Source organism: Buteo buteo, chromosome 13, assembly GCF_964188355.1.
Source record: "Buteo buteo chromosome 13, bButBut1.hap1.1, whole genome shotgun sequence".
Taxonomy (NCBI): domain Eukaryota; kingdom Metazoa; phylum Chordata; class Aves; order Accipitriformes; family Accipitridae; genus Buteo; species Buteo buteo.
In genome coordinates this window covers 15,238,307-15,264,001 of record NC_134183.1, presented here as the reverse complement: position 1 = coordinate 15,264,001, position 25,695 = coordinate 15,238,307, and the positions used below count along the sequence as shown (strand labels likewise).

General features: G+C 44.1%; 1 protein-coding gene across 2 annotated transcripts in view; it reads left to right on the top strand.

Annotated features, from left to right (window-relative positions):
* Nucleotides 1-25,695, top strand: part of STX8 (syntaxin 8) — a 112,725-nt gene that overhangs the window by 43,035 nt on the left and 43,995 nt on the right. The window contains exon 7 of one of the 2 annotated variants that reach the window (XM_075044863.1): nt 23,961-24,062. In XM_075044863.1, the coding sequence (XP_074900964.1) occupies nt 23,961-24,062 (102 nt within the window). Of the gene's footprint in view, nt 1-3,991; nt 4,123-23,960; nt 24,063-25,695 lie in introns of those variants that run through there. The other variant, XM_075044864.1, reaches the window with a different exon arrangement.

Genomic DNA, 25,695 nt, shown 5'->3' with positions numbered 1-25,695 from the left:
ATACTTGGTATACTTTTTCCCTATAGCAAACTGTAGTACAAGACAGAGGAATGTTAATGGAAGAGGGGAGAGAATACTAGGACTGTAAGCTACATTGGGAGGAGCCTTAAAAAAGATGGAGACTTTAGCAGTAGATCCTGAAGTGAAAAGAAACCTCTGAAGTGGTTGAAGGTAGGGCAATATTCGGTGCTGGTGTGCAAGAGGGCAAGTGATAGCTCTACCCAGCCTGGGGAGCTGCAGGGCTCCCCAGTGCAAACCTGCAGTGTCTCTGGCACACAGCCCTGTTTTGCAGAGTGCGGGAGAGGCTGATAAATCCCTTGAATCCTGAGTGGCTGGTAGAAGTGTAACCAATGGCCATTTCAGTCTTTAAAAACAAACAAACAAAACCCGTATACTATGCAGATTGTCAGAATTTTTACATAGAAGAAATACTAATGAACCAGACCAGGAGATGGGCTTCTATTTGTTCAGAGTTTCAAGGACTTCAGTGATAATCATAGCTGGGGAAAAACCTAATGATATGATCTCTTGTGAACTTAGTATTGCTGAAAGTACAAGTTTAATGGAACTTAAATGGCGCAAGCATAGGCAGAGCACTGGTTCTCTGCGGGCCCTGGCAGGAGGTCTGCAACTGCTCTGGGAAATGTATTACATCATGGTTTTTATTAAAAGTGTGATAAGCACGCACAGTGTGCTGCAGAAATTTTGAAAGCTGACACAGATGCATCAGTCCTAAAAGTACGTGACCCAGTATCAGCATCAATGTCCTTGGCCTCAGTAAGACTAGGAGTCAGAAGGTAATCCAGGCAACAAAACTGATTTAATCTTGAGTGGATCTGTGCTGGGATCAGAGGGTAAAGTGTCATCAAGTCCTTTCCTGGCCTGGACAACTGCTAAGTTCTGTTAGTGTCCTAAATTCATGGGGCTTGACTCCCACTTAGCGATGGGAGATCTGAGCCAAAGGGATATATAGTAGGTGTAGATGAATTGCAGGAGAAAGTGTACCAAGTATACCAAAATATTCCATTTTTCAAAAACAACAACAAAAAAAGTCTTGTTAAGAGAGGAAAAAAGATTTATCAGTTTGGAATGATGGGCTTAGTTTCACTCGGATGAACCCCAGAATTTAGGTGGTAAAAGTGGCTGGGGCTGGGTCCTCGCAGCAGCTGAGCTGAGGTTTGGTGCATCTGGAGGCAGGAAGGGAGGGACCCAAATGGGGGAGAAGCTGCGGCTAGTGGGAGGGCACAATGCAGCGAAGGTGCAGTGAGCTCTGGTGCTCCTTTGGGTTTCTTGTGCTCTCGAGGCCTTTTAAACTGTTCTCCTATTTTTTTTTGTCATTCTCTAGACACCTCCCTGGAAAAGCAAGGTGCTGTGCAGCATGTCTTGTTTGTGGTAGGTGGTTACCATAAAGACGAGATGCAAAGTGAGCTCTGCTCTCTTCCTTTGAGCCTTTCTCACGGGGAGCTCTAGAGGGTTGGAAGCTGCCTGCCTTTGATCCCATCTCAATGCGATGGAGCGCATCTCTGTGGCTTGCAGCTCCTTGCTGTCTTCCAGCTGCTGTTCAGACCTTCCTCTTAGCTGCAACTCCCCTCTACCTAGTCTTTTATAGCTGGATACCAGTGCTTTACATTAGAAAACTGACAACTTTGAAAATTCCTTCTTGTTTTGCCTTGCAGATGGGCACCAGGGATGTATCTTTGGAGGCGGGGGGGGTCCTCATCCTCCCAGAGGCAGCTCTGCAGGGCTTGGCTGGGTGGCACAGACTGACTGACTGACTGTGCTGGCAGGCACTGCTGCCTTTCCCTGAAGGAGCTGCAGCTGTAGAACTCAGCACCTTGGTCTTCCTTGTCCAGGGACCAGTTGGTGGGTAACCACCCCCAGCTGAAATCTGTTAGTGCTGGTCTGACAGCAGGGGCCAGTCTCGCAGCAAGGAGCTCTTGGGAAACTATTTATCATTCTGCGGCTGGAGGTCTAGTCCCTGTGCTGTCCGAGCTGCATGCTTTCCCTGGCATTCCTCTAACGCCGTGTGGGACATGGTACTGAACCTCTGGACTCAGCCTTGCTAAGCTTCAGGGAAGTCACCAGCTCTGAAGGAAAGCATCAGTTTGATTTAGCTGTATTATGCTTGTGGGAGTTAGTGCTGTTGCCTGCTCTTCCCTGATTAATTAATCTAAATAACTAAGTCATTTCACCTGGCTGCTGCTTAGCTGTGCTGTATGGGTGGCAGAAGGGAGAGTAACTGGTAGGCTGGGATGCTGGAAATCAGTGCTTCTGGTCACGTAAGTCAGTCTTTTGCACTACAGGCACATGCAGACCAGACATCTCAAGTGAATCGCTCAGTGTTGCTGAGATGCTGTTTTAACACACTTTTTTTGTGCTTCAGTGCATAAATGACAAAACGTACCAGGAAAAGAACTGTGCAGAACAAATCACTGTGAATGCCAGCTCTTTAAAAGTGGGGTGTTCCCCTGCCTTCCCTTTGTGTGCCCTGGTTTGGGTACATCCTGAAGGGACACTTCTTGTAAGCTTCTGGTCACTCTTGTTAACTTGCCTAGGGCTATAACTTTCTTTAACAGTTTGCATGTGACAAATATTAATTTATGGGAACGGTTACTCACTGTCATAAAACTAAGAATGTCATAATTAAATTTGGGGATCTCTCCTTAGCTTTTGATGTATAGCAGAAGATAAAGGTGCATTGCTAGTGGTCTCCAAACAATACTGTATCATACCATAGCCAAGCAAATACCATCCCTGCAGTAGTCTTGCTAAAGCACTGTGACTTCAAATGAGAGATTTTGTGCTTATTTCTGTGCCCCAGTGGAGAAGAGTTGCTCCAGAGAATGGAGGATTTGGGCTCAGGAATTGATCTATAACGAGAGCTGCTGTTGGGGCAGCAATGCTGCCTGCCCTGCCCCTTTCTCTGGGCAGTGAAAATTGTCCCAGAAGTGGTGACCAGAAAATGAATTAGCTTCTGCTAGCATTATATTGTGATTATTGCCAAGGACTGGTGTTTTTTTTCTTCTAGATCAGTCCTAGTTTGGAGAAGCAGTAGTGGGCTCAGTTCTTCTTGTCCCATGCTCCACGTGGCCTCCCTCGTTATCCCAGCTGGGACTCCAGCCTGCCTCCTTTGCTCCTGGGATGCTCTGTGCCTTTGTGGACACAGCTAAAACAGAGACAACGAGCACGAAGGGCAGCTTTCCTTTTAAATGAAACACTGTCCACGGTGTGTTTTCTGCTGATGACATCTAAAGCGAGTACACAAAGATCTCTCCTATCCCTGTTTTCAATCAGGAAATGAGGCAGAGACCAGCTAAGGAATAAATACTACCTCAGATGAAACTTAATCTGTTTTTAAAAAACTTCCTTGCACCGAAATGGAGCTTTTTTTTTTCTTTTTTTAACAGTCCTACCCTGAAAAGTCTCTCCTGGGGTGTGTCTCATCCTCACTTAACTATGTTGAGGGGGTTTTTTATTCCGAGTTTCTGGAAGCTCCATGGTTTTCCCTGTTACGCATTTTTAATTCAAAACGCCCTAGTGAGCCTTTTCTTTTCCGAATCTCCAGAGTACTCCATGGGGAAAAATTTAAAAAATAACATGTAAGCTTTAAATAATTTACTATGAGAGTAATTGGGTTTATACAGCAGTTCATAAACCTTTAGCTGGTAAAAATCAAAGTACCTTAATCTGAAAAGCAGATGGGGGGTTTGTCAGGGTGAAGGCTTATAGAGTTTTCAAAGACAAATTGTTTAATTCCATCACTGGCTAGGAAAATAAATAGTTCTGCTGCTCGATTGAAAACAGAAACATCTTAGAAATGAGACTTTCTTAGCTTTCAAGCATTGTTCGTTCTACAACAAAGAAATCAAAAGAAACTTGGTGGAAAGATGTGATGGAGTTCTAGTTTATGAGAAATGAAAGGCGAAAGCTTCTAAACCACATTTTACTATTCTTACTGAATTTTCAAGTGCTTTTCCTCCCCTCCTTTCAGGGGCTGACACTCTGTACAAGGCATCTGTTTCGTGTGAATCAGCGATGCATATGATGTCTGTAGGTCATTTCCTTCTATCAAGAGAGGTGGCAAGACTAGCCATAGTCTCTGCCTAAATACTAGAGCGGTAAGTGTGAGACGCTACTCTAAAATCCCACTTTTCAATACAGCGAAACTGTTTGCAGCAGATTGAAAGCTGGGAGCCATGCCTTGCCTGTGTAATGAAGGCTGCATTTGTACCCCCATATTAATGCTACTCACAGGCCAATCAGTAGTATCTAGCCAGCACATCCCCTTGCAAGTGATGGTCTTGCTTTAGTTGGGCTAATGGACTGATGAGATCACCTCTAATTTGTGTATCAAGCTGGTTTGTATCACATCGTTCAAAAAAAGAAGGGGGGAAAAAACCCTGCACACAAAACAACAAAACCCTCTTTATTTTTTTTCGTGCTGGACTTCAAAAGCTTGCATTATAAACAGTGTGTTCTGCCCTGTGAAAGCGACGTTTTTTGCTCAGACCCATTACCTCAGCCAATAAACATCAGAAAATGAGCGCTCGTTTTGGTGTTTGGTTTTCATTTAGTCCAGAGTTATGACAGGCCAGTACGAGTAGCGCTATCGATCCGTACAGGAGGAGATGCCTGGGAGATGGCTGGTGTGCTGAGCTAACTCGGTTGCTGATTTGGGGCTTTAATGTGCTCTCTGCATCCACAGGTGCACGCATCATTCTCCTCTGGCCAGGAGAAAGAAGAAAACTTGAAGCAAGAAGGATGCTTAGAGTATGGATGATATTTTGCTAATTGTTTAAACATCTGCAGCCCTAAACTTATAAGAATAAAGTTTCAAAGACCTTTGAGGGCATATATCTGGTTATTTGGGGCTGGATGGAGTGGAGGTGCCCGAGCTTGTGTTAGTGGGCTTGAAACACGGAAACTTGGTACATCCAGTTTCATCAGCACTGCTTGGGGTGGATGCAGCTCTGTGCGGGTGTGATGCTCCGGGGCCTGATTTGGTGGTGCACAGCATTTGTCGGTGACAGTGACCCTTCCGATGTGATGCCGACGGTGATTTCAGCCAGTACTGCGAATTTCATCCTGCTGTAGTACAAACCTGGGACCAGGCAGGTTTGGTTTGGCTGTAGGAGCTTCTGCAGGATGAGCTCTAGGATTGTTACATGGTCTTGTGTTGCCTTCCTCTTCTGCAAGGATGTTAAGCGCTAAATCCTACTGGGTTATGTGAGGTTATATGTGCTGTTCCTCCCAGCGTCTTAAAATTTCAGCTGCAGTAGAGGGTGAGGAACTTGCTGGAAGTGAGAACAACCAACTTTAAAAGGCATTTAAAGTAGCTGAACTCCACATGTGATGGTGATAATGGCATCTGAGAAGCCAGACTGGACTTTTTATAAGTGTGCCCAGGACAAGAAAAGAAATAAGAGAAATTTGTGTCCTTTTCTGAAGTTATTCTCAAAGAAGTCTTCTCTTGGATGCTGCTGAAGCGCCCTGATAAAAGCAGCATCTTCTGTCTGGCTTGAGCTGTGCTCTCTTACTTTTCCATATTGCACATAATAACACTTTACAGCAGAGCAGTTCAGCAGACAGCCTGTTTTCTGTTGTCTTCTCTTGTAAGTAGCATCTCCAGGACATTCAGAGTTTGGAAAATAGGAGCTAGTAGGAGAGGAAAGGGAAGCTGGTGAGCTGAAGGTTTTGCTCAGCTGAGATTTCAAAATGCATTGGGTATTACCTAGGAGGAATGTGTTTCAGGCCGGCCGTGTGTTCAGTTGCTGGTGGGGGAAGGATGTCAGGCTTTGACAGGTGGGTTTTCAGTGCTCTGTTTAAGCCTCCTTGAGAAGGAACTGATGCCTAGTGATCACAGCTTGAGGTAGAAAATCAAAATATCTGAACCAATCTGGGCAGTCAAGTTTGAGGTCAGGGAACATGCCAGCTTGCCAGGCCATCCCATTTCTTTCTGCCAGCATATTTGCTCTCCTCAACCCTTTCTTCTGTGGTTTTTTTCTGTGTTTCTATTGCTGTTTCCTATCCCTTTGCTGTCTCTCTGGTGGTGTGTTATATATACCTACCAGCTGGTACCTGTTGGCTCACCTATGTAGTACCGTAAGTGTTAGACCTTGGCGATGACAAGTTTTTAAGCTGGGTGCTGAATACCACCACAAAGGTGGTCATTCCTGGGATAAATGTCCTAGACTGCCTGAAGCTCCTGACCTGGAGGGCTTCCTCCAAGTTCCTTCGACTCTTGGTTACAGTGGTGCAGTGCTCTATAGTGGATATAGGAACATAACCCCATGATGACATTTGCACTGTTTGGTCGAATTCTTGCCTGTTGTTTACTGTCCTTTGCCTGTTGTAATGCTTTTCACCCTGTTTCAAGCATTAACTTGAACTTTTGGATAGCTGCTTCTGGACTGTAGGCTGGAGCGGACGCTGTTCTAGTGGTTTATCTGCCTTTTTTTCCATTTTGAGACCTGTGCCAGGAGTAAGCTACAGCTCTCTGGTGTTGTGAGCAGTGAATGGGGTATCCGCATGCTGGATGGCAGAGGTGTTGTGGGTAGCCGGTTTAATTATGCTGAGCACTTGATATTAAGTGATGAAGGAGAAATGTGTTACTCTAACGAAAATATCTGTCACAGAACATGGTGGTGTGTCTTGTTTCAGCATGACAAAAAACAGGTGAGCAAAAATAGTCGGCCACAGCTGGAATAGCTATTAACAAACACGCCTGGCTGCCAGAATCCGCTCTCTGAGCCGTGAAACCTGATAAGACTCGATCCACAGCCCTAATAAAAGGAATTTCCATACACAATTACTTCAGCTGGGTTTTAATCTTATAATAGTGTCTTTTGTTGAAAGGTCTGCAGATAGAAGACACAGGGTAATCCTCCAGCACCTCCCAGAGAAGGGATGTACACAGCATTGTCACGGCAGGATCACCTCCGGGGAAGGCAGGAGTCAGGTGCAGCCTGTGTTGTCTCTTCCCCCTGACCTCTCGCTTCTGATGCCCTTGGGAGAAATTGGACATGGATACGCATGTACATTTAGCCTGGAGCTTACCGAGTCGGTGGACAGGAGGTGGAGGGTACAAGATGGGGGCAGAGTGGGAAAAGTTGGTAGGTAATATCACAAAAACAGTAGAGGAAGCTGTTCTGGTGGCCCAGGATGCTGATAGCAGTGATGTGGGTAGATAATAACATGGTTCTACGCAATGTTTTTCCTTTAGGTATCAAGGTACAGGTATCATAGTACTTGTATCATACTACTCGTCTTAGTTTGGGGCAAAACTTCTCTGTATTTTCTTGTTCATTCAGGAACCAGACAGGAAAGACTCAATGTGGTTCTAGTAACTGTATATGTTAGCAAGCTGGCTACGTAACAGTTACGGTCGTTATAGGATAAGGGTATTTTTTGGCAGACTTCATGCGGCAGCAGAGCATTGTGGTAACGCCGTTAATTCAACAGAAGAACTGTTTTGAATTGATCATGTAGAGTGTTTGTCCAGTTTTTGGAAGAAGTAAGAGGCCATGGTGTTCAGCAGTGAAGGTGAAGAGATGAACTCATACCTGGTGTGGCATAGGTCAGTAGAGACACAGGCAGGGAACTAGAGCTGAAAGAATGAAAAAATCTTAAGACCCCAACACACAAAGCTCTGCATTGTATGTTTGGTAGGAAGAGAGATTTAATAAAGTACTTTAGTATAAAGTATAAAAAGTAATTGAGTTAGACTGCAGAGTGTTTTGTGAAGTGAGTGCTGACAGAAGAGTTAACCAGCCAGACCATTGTTCCTTAGGTGTCTTCTGTGGATCAGCCAGTCCTTTCTTCCAAGCTGCTCTAGAGCTGATTTAAGCTTTAAGTTGTTTTTTTCCAAAACTGCTTTCCCTCTAAAGGAAAAAAAAAATTAATAGCAAAAATGGAATTCTTTTTAGCAGCTAACTTATAAATGTGAAAATCTGAATAAATAAATGGTGCAATGATCAAAAAATGTTACATTAACACTTTTTTATTACATTAGCTGAGACACTTCAGCAACATGCCGTTATCCTGGGGCACTGGGGAGATCACGATTTTTATATTTTTCATTTTTACCGTTCTGCACCCTTTTGCTGCTGGTTCCACTTTGCATCAGCGTTGCTGGCATTTGGATTTCCATTGAAGTCTGGCTGGAAGAATTTAATTCTTTGGAACTCGTCTGGTTGCTTTCTATCTTACTGCTTGTGTAATTCATACCTAGAAGAGAGCCATTAGAGGTGGCAGTCCAAGGGAACGAGGACCTCGGCTCTCTTGGAGTTAATGGGGACTGAGCATTCAACTTTCACAAGGTACATTTGAAAACTGCAGTCTTCCCATCAAATTGGGGTGCTGGTTGTAGAAAATGATCTGCATAATTCAGCTACATAACTGATGGGCTCTTCTGTGACTGTTTCATATTAAAGCCAGGTACAAAGATGCTGCTACAAGTCTGGGTTGGTTAAGTTAGGTTAGCTTGCTCTATCAGACAGCAGGATTCATTTTCAAAGTTGTCTTGACGCCGCCTGCATTGTTTGGGCTTTTTATGTTGGCTTTCTTGCTGAACTGGGCTCATAGTTAATGCTGAGTTGCGATTTCCATGACAAGTCCTCTTCTTGGAGATTTACAGCTCAGCTGCTTTAATTTGCCAAGCTAATGCTTTGGAATGCAGGTTGACAGTCCAGATGTGAAACCTTTCTCCTCGGAAAGAAAACAAAGGATTAAATGTGTTTTAAGAGCATTTGAAAAAATAATTTAAGATTGAGGCCCAGAACCGAACATCTGAAGTCTTGAAATACTGCTGTTAGCTGATGGCGTGAAACTTCAAAATCCAGAGATTTGAAAGTGTGTCACCTTTGGCCAGGCTGCAGGTACCCTTCGGCTTTCAGTGCACCTGTTACTGCCCGTATCAAAAGCTTCATAAGATTTTACAAAATATCAGATAATCAAATTATGCATCTTCATGCAATTTGTGCAGGTTAAAGAATGGCAGGGGTATTGCTTCTGCTAAAAGATGTGTAGTGATGGGGGGACAACTGTGGGTGCTTACTTGGAAATGACGGTGTTTCCCCAATATTCATAAGTAAAGACAGTAGCTCACACTTTACAATTTGACAAACTGTCTCCCCCCTCCCCCCAGTTTCATGAGGGGGCTTATAAATGGGATTATCCTTGTTTTCAGGGTGCGTGGAGGAAGGCCCAGGTGGTGTGGGTCTGCTGCAGCGGCTGTTCACCATCGTCCCCATTGCGGGGTGAAGGGTCTGACCAGAGTATGGGGATTCTCTAAAGCATGACTGAATTGGAAAAGGGTATAATAGTGGTGTTTAATGTCCAAAACATTTTTTTAGAGAGAAACATAATGGCCTCAGCCAAGCCATTGAATCTGATCCTTTGTGCTCGTGAAGATTTGTACAATGCATCTATCAATTAATATCCGTTTGGGTTTCAGAATTATTTGGGTTGGAAATGATGCAGCAAGAGTTCATTGTCCTTTCAAAGAAAAGATGAAAACATCTATAACTTTCTCCCAGCCCATATGGAAAGAGCAGACATTAGGAGCCTGTACTACCAGATGTCTTAAAATTGAACTCCTAGCCTCACAAGTTAAAAAGGGCAGATCTTATAGGGCAGGTCTTTCTCAAGTTGCCTTGAGAAATATAATGGGGTAGAGATGGCAGAGCTTTGCATTGTGATTTATTGAAACTGGGGTTGTAAAGTAAAAAGCTTGTGGCTTTTTATTTGGCACTAATAATCTGATTGGTGTTCTCTTCTGATCAGATTTAGGAAGCCTCTGTAGACCAGTGATTTTGCAAGTAGAAGAGGCACAGTTTGTATATCCAGTTGATATTTGTTGTTGTCAGAAAGATCTCTGTCTTTTTACCATGTTGTGGAACAACAGATTAGTACAAGTATGCTAAGAAAAGGGTTTAACAAATGACAAAAATGGCTTACATTTTTCCTAGTTAAAAATTAGGAAAAAAATAATCCTAGGCTGAAAGTGCCTTTTGTAGTATCAGTGTATTTTTTTTAAGTGGGATGTTGTAAGTTGAGTAATTGGAAATAATGACTTTGAGAATGCACACACATAGCTAGGAGTTAATTTTTTGTCCTGTATGTATTCACATTCTTTCCCTTTTTTTGTTTGTTTTGGTTTTGGGTTTTGGTTTGGGGGGGGGCGGGGGGGTTTGAAACAAAGTAGTTTGGCTAGAGAAAATGTTTGAGGTATATGCTCTTGCTGCTGCTGCAGTAAGGTAGTGTGCTGGTTTCTTCCCATACATCTGAGAGCGATCAAACAGTCAGCTTCTGCAAACAGTTGCAGGAGAAGCACAATAAGCACTAGTAATCTCTTCAGTTTGATAAACTGTGTATTTGTGTAGCTTGATAAAGTGGAGGCTTAAGGTTTCCTTCCTGTGCTGGAGTTCGTCACACAGGAATTCAGAACTCGTGCATCGAGATCAAACCAGTATTTAGCCACGGTCTTCTGAAGTGTCTTACAGACATGTTGCTTAGTGGCACTAAACCCTCAGCTTTGTGCAGCTTTTGCCAATTAATCACTTTTGGTCCTTCCAACAAATGAACTGTAGAAAGGAGAAAATCATAGAGGAGTGGAGCAGCTGTATAAGGGCTCCCTCTGTATAAGAGCCTTTCCTTGCTCTGCAAAAATCCATGGGCACAGAGCCACGCTAAACAGTAAGTGTTCAGCCACATCTGCAGAAAATCCATGGGAGGGCATGTGGAAAGTTGGCACAACTTTTGGTGGAAGGAAGTGGGAAGAAAGAAAATCATTAGCTAAGGCTAACCAGGATTCATAGACTTGAGGTCGTCTTATCTGTGGAAGTTCTTCTTCCACCCTTTCTGTTGTTTTAACCGCTTCTCTGAGTAATCTGAACTTTTTCCATGACTGCAGACTTGGAATGGAATATTTCTGAGCCATCAACTCAAGTGATGTCTTTTTCTGCTTTTGGTCTGTTTCAGACTTCTGGGCAGACAACGGGGCAGGTAGGACGCAAATAATGCCAGCAATATCAGAGGAGGTCCTTCACTGCAGTGCTTCTGATTCCTGGTATTTGCTCAGCTCTGAACATGTTGTTAGATGATGTATTCCTCTTGCTAATTTAGTCAATTTACCATTGATTCCAGTAGAGCTTGATGAAGTATGTCAGCTGGAGATCAGTCCCAGGTGCCTGGGTTGACCTTAGCTTTATCAGCTGCTTTCAATATTGTAACCATGAAGCACTTGCAAGTTTTCTGGTTCCTCCCATGATTGGTAGACCAGTTCTAAAGTGGCTTTCCTCCTCGTTTGTGATCCAAGAGGATAATGCCATGCAGCTGTCCACAGCATGATGCTCTTGTGGTGAATACTGTGATGCTCTCTTGGCTTATTACCAACCTGAATGTTTATTAAAATGGCAGTTGTGTTTTGCAGGCTTGACAACTCACTAGTACATGGTTCTGCATTTTCCTCTTCTCTAAATACCTTGAGCAGAATTGAACAAGTCTCTTAATGCTCCGGTGAGACTGAGTTATTTTAGAAGAGGTTTGACTGCGGATGTATAGAGCAGAGGAGACTGGCAGTACCTGTTGGCTGGTAGAAGTAAGCTTTTAGCAGTTGGCAGAGGTGGTCGGTCGTTTTGAGTGTGGTTTTGGTGAACTTTCCTGGAGTTCTTGTCAGCTCCTATGGGTATAAGGGATGGGCTGGTGAGGAAGATCTTTCCACCTGGCCTCATGACCCCTTCTGGTGTGTTCCAGCGTGCTGTCACTGATCTGCATCACTTCGGTATGGGCACGCTGAAGGGCATCTTCCTTAGGGCTATACATTAAGATCATTCAAAAGATTATGTGAACTCCTAGCCCCATCTGACACCTTCCCATAATCAGGGGCCAGGACTTGACCAGTGGAATTTTTTTAAAGTAAATTTTGCATCTACTGCTGTGTGATGTTGGGGTGCTGCAGAGGTTATTGGTGAGGAGCTCATGGTGTTTGAGCTGCTCCTTCAGAGACAGACTGTAGGGTTAGATTGGCCTGTCTGGGGGAAGGGTGCTCATCAAATTTCTAAAGTGCCTTTTCATTTAAAAAAAAAAAAAAAAAAAAAAAAGGAAACAACAAACCCCATCTTCCTTTGAAGGGTAAGGGTTAATGGCAGGGGATGAGCTCTATACTGTGTCAGTCACACTGAGAAACCCTCCCGCATGTGGCAGGTCACTGGTCTGTGTGTCTACCACCTGAGAGTGGCACTGCCCGTTCATTAAATGACTGAAACTGGAAGGAAAGGAACGCACCACTTAAGCTTGAATCACTAAAGTCAGCATCACATCAGCACGCTGAGTTATATTCCCTTTTTGCTCCTCAAACTGCAGTCCATGTAATATATTTTTGGTCTCCAGCTATGCAAGAGCACTGCTGGTCATTTTTTCCAATCTTCCTTAATCTGCTTCGAAACCGAGAGCACTTAATCTCCAGTTGTTGAATTATTCTCAGTTGTAGGGACCGTGGCAGCAATGAAGTGTTTCACTAACTTTTAAGGTTTTTAATGTAAAAAATGTGGGACGCTCTCGTGGGTTGGAAATAGTGTTACAGTTAACACTTTGGGAATGGATCGGTCCTGCTTTTTGGATTGAGTTTTCTTTAATTTGTGTAGGAATGAGTTTATACATCCTGCGCAGCCTGCTAGACATGTCAGGAATTTCAGTATTTCTTTCTTTGAAGGCACTTGCCACAGAGCGGGGTGATTCCGCTCAGCCTCGCTCCCAGCAAAGCCAAACAATTTGGTGATTTTTCTCGTGGGGACAAAATGACATTAGCCATTTATAATCATCGCTTGAAATCGCCTTAGAGCTGGAGCTGTCTCGTAGGCAGGTTTTGAGAAATGAGGTTTTTTTCTTTCAAAGGTGCTTGGGAAACTTCTGCCGGGACTCCCAAGTGACGGGGCCTTTGTCCGGGAGGAAGGAGCCGGCCTCGGAGGGTTATCCATCAGCGTGCTGCGGCATCTTTCACAGCCCCAGTTCATCAAAGAGACGTTCACAGCCCCGTCTCGCTGGCCGGCCCGGGGTCGGGCAGTCGTGATGTATTGTTGGGCTGACGGATGGCATGCAAGGCGAGGGTGGATTTATGGGGAGCACCTCTTGTGAGTAAACCCTTAGTAGGCAACGTGCTGGCTTTTAAGAGAGTCCTCCCGTAGATGCCTTAACTACAGCTACTCTCAGAGTTGAGAAAATAGATGAGAATTGATTTTTATCTCATGGAAGAAAGGTGTATATCTGGGTTGAGGTGGCTGTGACCCAAGTAGATGAGATGCTGTCTCACTGTGTTATTTTTTTTATTTATTTATTTTTTCTAGTGGGACTAAGGCCTGGTTCTTTGGTACCCACAAGGATTACATTACATTACATTACATTACTGTGATGGGTCCACACTTTAAGAAGTGTGGAAGTAGTAATTGTGAAGTAGATCTTAAAGTGACAACAGCTGCATGGAGTATAACTTAAGTGATTTTTTTTTTTTTGAGTAATGGACCAGAAACCTAGACTAAAAACCAGGTTTTAGTGGTATTTTATGGGGAATTGCTATACCTTCTACCTTAGTGTAATTATGGCAACTGATGCTTCTTTGTAATTAAAGCTATTGACATCTTTGGAAAAGTATTGCAATGGTGTACAAACTTGGGATAAATTAGAGTTACCAAAAGAATGTAGGGATGAATATTATGAAGAATTTCCGAAGGCAGTATTTTAAAAATCCTGCTTAGATTTTGGATAAAGGGAAAACAAACAAATACAGAGTCTGAATTAGCTTCTGTCCTTTCATTTTTTGCTGTAAGTTTGCAGAAAACAAACATATCATAACAGGAAAAGTGTTTTGATTGGCAGGGTTTTGTTATATGAATGTAAGTAGCCTTCCAGTCTCTTAGTGCTCCAGGCTTTCCTAGAGATGCAGAATTTATGATTCTTTTATCTGTTAGCAGTATTTCCTTGCTTTCTCTCAAAGTGAGTCTGTAGAAAAATAGTTTAACGACATTGTCCCTATAATGTGAAGATTTTGTTGGAAGTTTTGATAGTCTGGCCTAAAAATCTCTGGTTTTGTTGCTAGAGCACTCAGATTTTGGATTTGAATAAAAATAAGAGATGACTACAAGTACAAGGAGCTAGTACTTGCTGTGAGCTTGGTGTGTCACATACTGAACAGAGTGCACTGGGTGTACGGCAATGTTGACTTCAGTGAATGCTGTAAATCAGAGGCAACCTTTTATAATTCTTGCAAGAGGGTTTGTTGTTTTCTCTTTTTTTTTTTTAATGTTAATGTGAATTTGATAACTAGGTAACTGTGCTGGTCTGCTTTAAACACGGTAAATAAAAAGGAAAGGTCACTTGTTGGGAGTAAAGGGGAGGAACGAATGACCTGGCTTTACACTTGAATATTTCTGGTGAAGGAGACTATTATCTCCTTCCAGATAACTGGGGAAGGATACTCAAAATACCATATCATGTGAATATAGTTATTGCCTGCCTTATATCACTGGGAGTTCTCAACACATCTGGACTGAGAGTAGTTCCAGTAACATTAAAGCGTACTATTTTGGTTGGCACACTGACACTGTGGTATATGCCAATTAGTAATGGCTCTTGGAAACAGGCAGCTTTAAAACTCGCCCTGAACTATTCCCCAGAGAAATTATTCAATTAAGTACAGCTAAAATTAATGTCCATGGGTTTTGTTCGAATAAAACAAAATAAGCAGCTGGAAAAGGGAAAACTTCTCAGTATGTGCTTTTAAAATAACAACTCTAACTAATAACTGTGTTTGCTGGAATCGATACTGCTGTTTGTTTTCTCAGTGTTGCTCTTTAGCTGTGAATGATCTGATGAGGGCTGCCACAGCTGATGGCCTGGGATGGTTCTTTGTCACCGCCATGTATTTTCAAACCACCGTCTGCTGCCTCCGGACCTGCTGTCGAGAGGATGAAGTGTTCTGTGTTGCTCGGGGGTATCAAAGTTTGACCCAAATATAATCTTGTATATTTTGGAATGGATGAATGAGGCTGCTTGGCTGCAGTGTGAAGGGTGGTGTGTGGTGGAAACGGTGATCCTGGACGTGTCCTCTTAGTCCCTGGAGCAGATGGCAAGGTTTTCTGTAGCAGAACAAATAGCTTTCTCTTCTTTCAGCAAGTGTTAGCCTTGAAGGTGCTGAAGGCTTGGTGAAGCAGTGGGAAAGGGATACGCTGGAGGCATGTGCTGGCCCTCGGCCTTCTGAACTGGGCGCTCGGGCTGCTTTTCCCTTCCCAAAGGCCAGGCAGAGGTTGTAGGACTCTGGAGCACCTTGTTCTTTTCAGTCTGTGCATTTTCCACTGTTACCAGGAGCTCAGGGAACCAGGAGCAATCCTGGTCCTGAAGGAGTTGTTCCCCTGCAAGGATTCCTCAGGGCGGAGAGCTGGCACGGCCTGGAGTCCACAGGGTATGTTGGGAGGAGGAGGACCTTCTGCTGCCATAGCTGATGGATCTAGTGCCTCAAGCTACTAACCTGGGCACGGAGGGCAGGCTGGAGCTGGTCACCGGCTGCGTGGGGGAGAAGAGCTGTCCTTCCCCGCCTGTTCTCCTGGACACAAACCAAGCCTGCCAGCTCCTGCCCTACTCTGCCTGGAGATCCTGCTGCCCAGCTGCCCTTCTCCTTGTCAGCAGAGCCACTGCTTGGCAGTGTGCACACAGGGAAGGGCGAGCGACGTCTTTGTGCCACCGGGACCCCAGCAGAGCTGCAGGGGAAGCAGCGGGAGGTGAGATCCCCTCTTGGCTCCCTGTAGCACTGGGACTGCTACTTACACGTGGCATGTCATAAAACACATTCTCAGCAGGAGGCCACAAGAGGTCTTCTCAACCTGATTTTCTCCAAGGACCATCAAGCCCCCATGAATTAAAGGAGCCAAAGAGTGAGACAGCAGAAACACAGAGGAACAAGTTGGTTTGCTCCCTTGGAGAAGTTAGTATTTTGGGGTTTTTTAATACTTACATGGAGTTCTGCCAAAGAAGAGATTAAATGTCATCAGTTAAATTTGGGAAGGTGGGAGGAGGAATCTTGGTTTTTGCTTGAAATGCAAACCTCGTCACAGCAGAAAGTGTCGGTATCCCGGCGTCCTGAGCAGCACAGAGCTTGGATCAGCATGAACACCAGTGGGATTTTGAGTATTACCTTGGAGTTGAACAGTGCGGAGAAGCCCATGACTGCACTAACAAATTGATTGTGGCATGGAGAGCTGCATGTGTCAGAAAGCTTGCAAAACCGGGCACGGCTAGCAGTGAAGGAGAGAAATTAAGATTCTTGGCTTTGTATTTTTTACTGCCTTTTTTTCTTTTCACTCTGCCTTGACATTACAGCTGGCACATCGTGCTAAGGTTCTTTAGGTTTCTGATGTACTTACATTAGTTGCAATCTTCATTTCATACCACTGGCATTTTGAACAATGCTTGCTTTCTTATTAACATGTAATTATGGGGTTTGGACATATAGAGGTTGGCATTCAATATATGATTCATTTCTTTGGTATCTAGCTCTTCTCCTGAGACACCGGAGACCTGAAGGAGGGAGAGAAAGCCTGTTTGGCTTCTCCACTAAATTCCAGCCTTATTGTAATTTTTTTGCGTCGCATAAAACATTATGGATTTTAGTTCTCTATATGTTTTTCTTAAGGCTGACTGCAGTCTTCCATGACTCACAGTGGGGTATACCGTGGAGATGCATTACTCATCGATAAATACTATCGAGTGATCTGTAAATTTAAATCCATGGAAAATCCAAACAATTTCAAGGAAATGTTTGGTCAGCAATGCTGTTCTGCTAAACTGCGACCAAAGCCCAGATTTGCTTCTCTCTGCCTGTGCTGTATTTCATGTGGCCGTTTTCACTTGGCTTTTGGGTTTCTTACTCTACAGACAGAATGAGGGTGACTCAAAGATGGAGTTGCCAAAAACAGGTGAGGCTTTTTACATGTTTTAAATAAAACAAAAAAAATCGATTAGGGTAAAGTCATGTATGAAAGCAGAACTCTGGCTGTGCAAGAGCCTGTTCTACTTCATGGGAAGAGATGGCCGTCTTTCCTAGGGACTCCGTGAGTTAAGGAGAATGATTAAAAAAAAAAAAAATCCATGCCTTTAGAAAGATGGTGCACCTATGTGGGCCATGGGTAGAAACAGGGAGACATCGGATGGAAAGGCAACCAGATCATTTTGCTGCTCTTGAGTGGTGAAAGAGTAGGAAAAAACCCACATGGTTTCCTGCAAAATAAAACATATTGTTCTTCAAAACAGCCTAGCTCTCTGGCTCTGCCACTGCCTGGCTTTCACTCCTTTAATGGACTGCTTCACACTTCTCCATAACGAGGTGGCTTGCTTTCTCATGAGCTCCTACATGGGAGAAACAGCAAGGAGGACTCCAGTGTTTGGTTCATGGTGCCCTGGTGATGAGAGCAACAGCATCCATAGCTGTTGCATAGGATCATCTCCTCCATGTCTGTGTGCTGCAATTCATATTGTGACTTGTAATCTCATAAGTTACACCTTTCTTGATTAAAACATGCAGTGTTGATGCACACACCATAACTCTGGCATAGCTTGCTGCAGTTTAGTCCCTGCAGAGGAAGATGCAATATTAATTTTGTGTCTTTAGTATGATCTCATGACCTAGCAGTTGACTTGCTCCTCTGTCTTCAGTGTTGCTGGAGCAGAGCAGGGCTGGCCAGGCACTGATGGGGTCTTGGCACTGGGGTTGGAAAGGGAGGAAAGGTGGAGTGGCTGAATGGGCTGGAAAAGGGACTTTTGCGCTCTGGAGACGTTTGGGCTTCTTGTTTTGTTGTCAAAACTGAGAATTTCATTTGCAAGCTGAAAGCTGGTTATTTGCTTCAAGCTGATCAGGGACGTGTTTCAGCATAAAGGGCATCATCAAGGAGGTAAAACACTGAAGGTCCAGGCGTGCAGAGCGCTCTGGGATGTACTGTTTTTATCATCTGTCAAATGGTTTTCCAGTGGAAACTGTTCCCTTGGAAAACTTCTGACCAGCTGTAGAAAGACTTGATGGCTGAGTTGACACAGAAGATGGGGCTGCCAGAGAAGTCCAATTTCAAACCCGTAGGAAGCATTGTTAGAAATGTCAACAGAGAAGTTGGGAATATGGGAAAGGCAGATGGTGGTCGTGATGGAGGACCTGTGGTCTCTGTTGTGTTGCTCAACAGGACTGCGGGCAAATCCAGTGCCTGAAGCTTGCAGCCTTTTTGAGGAGGAATAAAGGAAAAAAGCAAAAGGATCCGTTTGGACACAGCAGACTGCTCCAGCACCTGGCTTGGGTTCAGCTCAGGGTTTGCTTTCCCATCCTGCGCAAGCCCTTAGCGCAAGAGACCAGCTGTAGCATGATGTATGGCAGTTTCCCGGAGAGATGACTTACGGCTCTAACGGGTGGGATTCCCATCTCATGGGACACTCTGAAATTATCCATGCTGTGGCTGGAGAGAAGCAGAACCAGGTTTTTACAGAAAGCTCCAGTGTTTGTAGGAAATAAAACAATGTTTTTGATTTTCATGGCAGCAGCAAAGTCTTCAAAGGAAAAAGGGTATGAAGAATGAACTTTTTTTCTGAGAAATTCCTAGGATTACATATAATTTCTTCTGCTCAATTTTTTATCATCTGTCTTCTATTCATGTCCTTTGCATAAATCTTTATTTTTCTAGCTATTAGCAGATGTGATTTGAAAGATGTATTATAAATACACCCTTACCGCTGCTGTGAGGTTGTTGTTCCACTGCAATTTCAGGAAAGGTTTTTACATTCTGGTAGTCACTTTTAGCACAGTCCTTCTGAACGCACACACGTGGAAAGGGATGGACCCCAGAAATCTGTAGCAGCAAAATGTGATGCTAGTGTGACTTACAATGCAACCATTTAATTCAGAGTTATTCTAAAGATCATCTTTCTCAACCTTTAAGATATCATTTGAGATTGCAAAGCCAAGCATGATAGAGCAAAGTGGAAAGTGCTTGTGATCCAGGGTTCAGACCAGTTGCTTCACTTTTCATTTTCCATTTCAACAAAACTTTGAAAAGGAATATTTAACACTTACGTTCTCATATCTCTGTAAGTCTTCTGTTGATCTGGGACAATCAATGGATTCTTGATCTTTTAAAAGTTGACTGTAGGCATTGATAGTGCTTCAGCTTGCTGTGACCAGTGAAGCGATTCAATGAGCAATTTTTTTTAAGCGCTTTGTGTTCAGCTGCAGCTTAGAAGATTTAATTTTCTGGCTGTGATAGCTGATGCAGCAACAAGTTCAGATCTGATTAAATGATTTTTGTATTTGTTTATATGGCCAAAAATATGTTTTAAGATTAATGCAAAATATTAAAACCAAAATCAGTTTGGTGTTTGTTTTTTTAAAAAATAAACAGAAGGAACTTTTCGTCACTTTGCTCACGCTTTCTCCAGTAAACACCTCTCTCCTCCCCAGGAGGCAGAAATAATGTTGGAACGGGAGAGGCTGACTGATTGTACAGCTGCTGTTTCCAGCCTCTCCCGCCTCTTCCACAGGGATGCTTCTTCCAACTCTTCCAGCCTGGATCCGCGCTCAGCCTGGCTGCTCTGCATTGCTCCAAAACACGTTGCCTAAGATCAAGAACCGCTGCTGTGGGCTTTTTAACAAAAAAAAGTCAAAGATTTTGGAATATATCAACCTACATTTTCTCCTGTCATCTGCTTACTTTGCTGTTTCTACATTGCGCATTTTCTTTGCTTTTAAATCCCCTGCGTGCAATTCATCCCAATGCCCTGAAGGGCTGCCTGTGCCCTCTCCGTTGCTGATCCCATAGCTGGAGGAGCAAGGGCAGGACTGAAGATGGGCTTGTGTCCACAAAATTAAGACCTTCCATGACTTTTGTCCTGGTTTAAGGTTGTATATATGTTGATCTGAAATCTGTAGAGCCCACCCTTATTTTTGCTGTCTGATATATACCAGGCTTCTGAAGAAATCCTGCCCTTTTGAGGGCTCCAGCCCAAATGTTATAGCTTTGATCACCAGGAAAAGCATCAAAATTCGTAGAGATGGGTTTGTGTTTCACTGCTGCAGCCTCGCAGGGACGAGGTGAGGAGAATTGGTAATGCCCGTGCACCTGCCTCTGCCTTCTTATAGAAACCTGCCACTTTTGTGCTGGCGCGTTTGGCTGCCTTGGCTGCTGGTGAGCTCAAAAGCCAATGTACCTCCCTGGCTGATGGCTGCGACCCTAGCGAAGGGACACACGTGCAGGGACGAGCAGGGCTGCGACGCCAGTTTTCAAGCAGAAGTCCCTGCTGATACAGGAGGTCCTGTCCGAGCTCATCTCCAACAGATGAGCAGCCTTCAAACTTCTCCTACTTCAGCTGGGCTTAAATTACTCAGATTTTGATACTAGGGTTGTGTGGTAGGTTTTATCTTCTGCCTCAAGATACTCCTTCACTGAAAGAAGACCTTGGCTAAATTTGCGTTACCGGTTTAAATGTGGTTTGCAGTGCAATGTTACAGAAATGTCCTTTGTAAGGTCACTGGCAGCCCTTCAGCAGCCTGCGTTTCCCCGTCTGCTCCCTCCCAAGGGGGGAACCTTGCTCCTTCCCCTTTTTCAGGTTTCTCTCCGTTTTTTTTTAAACTTACTCTTTGGCTAGTCAGGTAAATGGGAGGTGATAGAAAATTTCTCATCCTGAATATAATAGCCAGCTTGAAGGGCAAAGGGGGTTGCAGGTGGGTCATCTGTCAGAAGATGTGGTCCTCGGGAGCCTACTGAGAGCTAACGTAGGATTGTCAGTGCTCTAAAGGCTTTCTTAGCCGTGGAGTTAGTTTTTTCTGGCAGCAGCTCTGCCTACCTTAGAAATTAATTACTAGTTTTCAGTTCTGCCTTATGCAGCATGTATTTCCGTTGTGTTTCCTTTGCATTAGAGTGGGGGAGAAATTCTTTAATGTACATGAAGGTCAAGAGCTGCTCTGAACCTCAGTGTCACCACGACAGCGTGCTGGTGGAGGAAGAGGGGTGGATGTTTCTCTGCAGGGTGTTGGTGGTTGCAAGCGCACGGTGGTCTGGGGAACCTGCTGGGCTGGAATCCTGATTCAGCTGGTGATGGGGTAAGAACCTCCCTGTGCTTTCTCCCCACGCCAACCCCAGCACAGCTGCGGAGGGGAAGACACTGCTCGGACCTCCTGGTTGTGCCATGAGCACCCCAACATTTCTGGTCTTAACTGCACGTTACAACAAAGGACTGGTTGCTTTTTGAGCTTTGAGCTATGTGCTCGGTGAAGTGGCCTGCTCCCCTGCAACCTGGCCGTATCAACAGACATATGGATATGGAGAAACGCTTTTCCTAAGCTGTACAGTTCAGTTCTCTGGTTCAGAAATGGCTCCTGCTGGTTGGACTGAGAGGGGAATGGCTTGTGCAGGGGGATGGGAAAGCAGAGGCTCTAGACATAATCCCAATTGCAATGCCTTGGGCTTTGAAATGATGACAGAAAATTTTCCTGCTTGCATTTGTTCTCATTTAGCTACAGCTTGTTCACCAGGATGTTTTTCAAGGAGGGTCTGGTCAGTGTTGGCAAAGGAAGGTCTCTTATTTCCCAAGCATGCTTATCACTTTGTCCTTGACAACGATGGGAACTTTCGGCACTTTTTTTCATTTAGAGGCAAACATGAGAAAGCCTGCCTTTGCAGGCAGCATTGTGCTGGTTTTCCTGTGTGCTGAATCACACAAGACAGATAAAGTTTCCCCAAAATGTTGTTGGCTTTGCAGATGTTAGACCTGGGAAAGTTGGGTGGGAGGGGGAGGAGAATTAATATCTGAACTACAAACTGAACAAATCTTGAAGTTCAAATAAAGAACCTGCCATCGCTTGGGAAAATGTGTTTTGGTGTAGGATGAACAGTAAAATCTTGAGTATTGTAAACAACTTCACAAATACAGAGAGTTTGTGTCTGGAATAGAGCAGTGGGGCGATGCTCCTTAACCACAGGAGTGGTGAATGGTTTAGATATATAGGATAAAATGGAGGCTGCACAGACAGAGAAGCAGTTCATGTTTGCCCTCTGCCCTCCCTTCATGTGAATACTTAGATGGTTTAGGCTGCAGGACATGAATCAGGAGCTCATGTTTTAAGAAAGATGTATATTTTCAAAGTACAAGATTTTTGAGATGCTGATATCATTTTACATAGGGATTTGCTGGAGATGGTAGAGTGCTTGTGGGGCAGACTTAAAAAGCATGCATTAGAAGGATGATGCTTAAATCTCCCAGCTCTCCAGGAGAGTAAAACCTCCGTGCTATATATGCCTTTGAAAATTTCCTTTGTGTCTTCAGAACTTTGATTATTTTATATTTGTTTTCTGTATCTGTATGTATAATCAGACTGGTTTTATCTCTGTATCTAGAGCAATGCTTGTTACTTGGTAAGATTTGAGGACATAGGCACCCTGCATAGTTTACATCTTTTGCTGCAGGAAGGTGAATTTTAGAGGAAACTGTTCCCTTTCAAGCGCTGGTATAAAAGTGATGGCCAGCAGAGGTGTACAGGTGTTCTTGAGAAGCTGCAAGAACTAATGTCACATATTAGCACCACCTTGCAAGCTCAAGGTTTTATTCTAGTGTCACAGGGAATTTTTGGAAGTACAAGGAATGCGCTCTTTTAGTGTCATCCCCTTGTTTCTAGTAGAGATACTTGGGAATTCTCTTGTTTGAAAGAATACAGGGTTATGATGCCTAAAAATGAATGGTATATTGTATATTTTGCTAACTGAACAGTGTGTGCTCTAACTTCTGCTTTTGCTTACAGTCTATTAAACCTGGATGTTTCAGAAGCGCTGCAGTGCAGAGATGCAGTGCTAGGATCTGCCAGAGTACAAATGAGTTGAGAGCACAGCAGCCGCCAGCTGGCACGGCTCTGTCCCCGACCTGATCTCAAAAGGCAGGCTAGATTTATTAAGACAGTGATCAATAGTGGGGAAAGTGCTAGAAGTGTAACCAGAGCAAGATGCTTTGCAATAGCATTCAGGTTTTGGCTGGTGTCCTCCTCCTGGTTTATCATGCACAAAAAAAAGCCGTTCCTACCTGCAGAGTAGAAAGCCACTCAAACGCGATGTATTCATACACCCAGCAAGAAGCACTGGCTGTGTATTTCAAGAAAATTAGAGCATAACAGTCAGCGAGAAGGAAATTCGGTGTCTGAATGTGCCTTTTAATTTTCAGTGTTAAAAAGCCCCAACCCATCAACCACTCTTGGTGTAGGCCTTGTACCTGGTCTGATTTCCATGACAAAATTAAAGTCATCAGTTGCATGAGGTTGAAGGTGGGCTGGCTTCAAATTTTCCTTTCCCCTCTATTAAAAATAGATGTAGGAGAAATTTTGCTCACTTTCCTTTTCCCAGAGGATCGTCTGGGCTGCAAGCAGAACTGCCAGCCGTACATCTCGGTAATTGAACCAAGGCGGAACTTTGACTGTATCCTCCGTGGTCGCTTGGTTGGGACCGCACCAAATGCTCTCAGAAGCACTTAATGAAGATGGTGATTCTGGATGTGTTTTAATGACTATGTAATGGCCAAGTGTTGAGATTCTCTGTTCCAGGGACTGAAATTTCAGATTTCCTATAGCATATACATTAATTCTCTTACTTTGGCTAGTGCATGGTGGCTGCCATCATCTTATACTTCATGGCTACCTAGACTGATCCTGCTGTTTCAGGCTGTATTTTTTTCCTTCACTCTTGCAGTGGAGGAGTGCACTGAATCTGAATTCAAAGTCTCTTGTGTAGTACTTCCCAGGATTTGGACCTTTCAGTGCATGTGGATCACTGGTCTGTCATACTGGAAAATAAAAGGGTGCAGCTGGTTTCCATTTTGGAGCCTCCAGCATGAGCGTGCATGTTGAGCAGTGATGCTGTGGGGCTTGGAGATTAATGCTCATGTTTCTCTTTCCCCAGAGATCATCGATGACCTCACTAACCTGGTTGAAAACACAGATGACAAGCTTCGCAACCAGACGCGGCATGTGAAGTTGGTGGATAAGAAATCAACGTCCTGTGGTAGGAAATGGCTTGAGCACAATCCTGTTATTAAATGATGAGAAACTAGTCTAGCACTCAGAAGCTGTGTGCAATGTGCTCCTCCCAAGGATAGCTTTTTTTAAAAGCTAAAAACCCCCACCTCTCCAAACTCAAGAGTGACCTTAGCTGCTGTTGCAGGTTTGACTCACTGCGCATGCTGTGTGTTGATATAGTTAACTTCCTTAAGCCATTTGACTCCAGCATTGCACAATATTCTGATTGGAAATTGTAGAACTGTATGAAATCAGTTTGGTACGTGTTAATTAGGTTTAAAAAACTTGCTGGCTACCAGCTCTCACAAACTGGTCACAGCGGGGAGTGATGCCGCAGGGACATTTCTGGTGGTGTCCTGCAGGAATGTGTTCTCAACCAAGTGGCATTCACAGCCTGCCAGACACGAAATCCTTGCTGGTGAGTCTTCAAGCTACGTGCAGGCTGCTAAAGCTGAATTGTACTCTTTTCATATCGCCAAAGGAAGGTTATACATCTCAAGAGAGTGAATGCGGGTTTCCTCTATAGGATGAAGAGCTGGGGTTTTTGATAGCAATGACTTTAGGAGGATGCTGTGGGTGATGGCAGCAAATGTCTTTATCTTGGGAGGATGACTGACACTGAGGGGTGACTGGGGGAGGATGTCCATGGGGAGGTGGTGGTAGTGAGACTCTTCTAGAAATAGCATCTCCGCTTTTGGTGTGTGTGATTTGTTTTCGGCACCCTAGAGGACTCAAAATGCTAACAATAATATATGCTCTGTAGAAATTTGACTTATAGCCAGAAGTTAATGAAATTTGGTGTATGTAGTTTAGTAAAGAGAAGTTGAGAGGTGACTTGGTCACGTATCTGGGTGGAGAGGAGGTTTCTGGCTGGTGGGGAGCTTTTATTCTGTAGAGTGATCTAGCAGCAAAAGTGATGGAGCTCAGACTGGCAATGAGACATTTTTCAAGCACTAAGGATATATTTCAGGGTTTGATTTAGCTCTCCATCAGCGATAACTTTTTGAAAGCTTGGTTGATGTAGGTTGGTGAAAATCTGGCTTCTTCTGGAGGTTAAAGTTGACTCGTCAGACATTTGTCTACGATTTCTCTTGTACCAACTACAGATAGAGTTAAAGGTGTGACTCTGGAGTTCATGACTTTTTTTTTTAGTTTAGGTATTTAATGTTGACACAAGATGGATTTAATCTAAAAATAATTGCACTTGAATGATGCCGAGTACTCCTGTGTGCTCTTTGAAGTCTCCCCTTAATTTCTGTGGCTTCATTTTCTGCAAGCCTACAGAGAAGCGTAACATGAAATGCCTGCACAGGGCAGGCAGTGAATCCCATTCCATACAGGACAGCTTCTCCCTCCTTTCTCCCCGCTTTTTAGGTTCCTCATGCGAATGCAGCCCCCAGACAATGTTGCTGGATAATGAGCCTGTCTCTTTAACTCTGAAACCCGTGCTGGCTGCGCTGGGGAATTTGAGAGGAGGAGGAGGATGGGAGAGGCGAAGGCTGGGAGGATCCTGGGCTGGATTCCTTGGGGGTGACCTCTCTCACCCTTTCCACATTGAAAAACATTTTTCTGCAAGGGGTGGTGAGAAGTGCTGCCTCTCGGTGCCTGTTCCCTCTGCT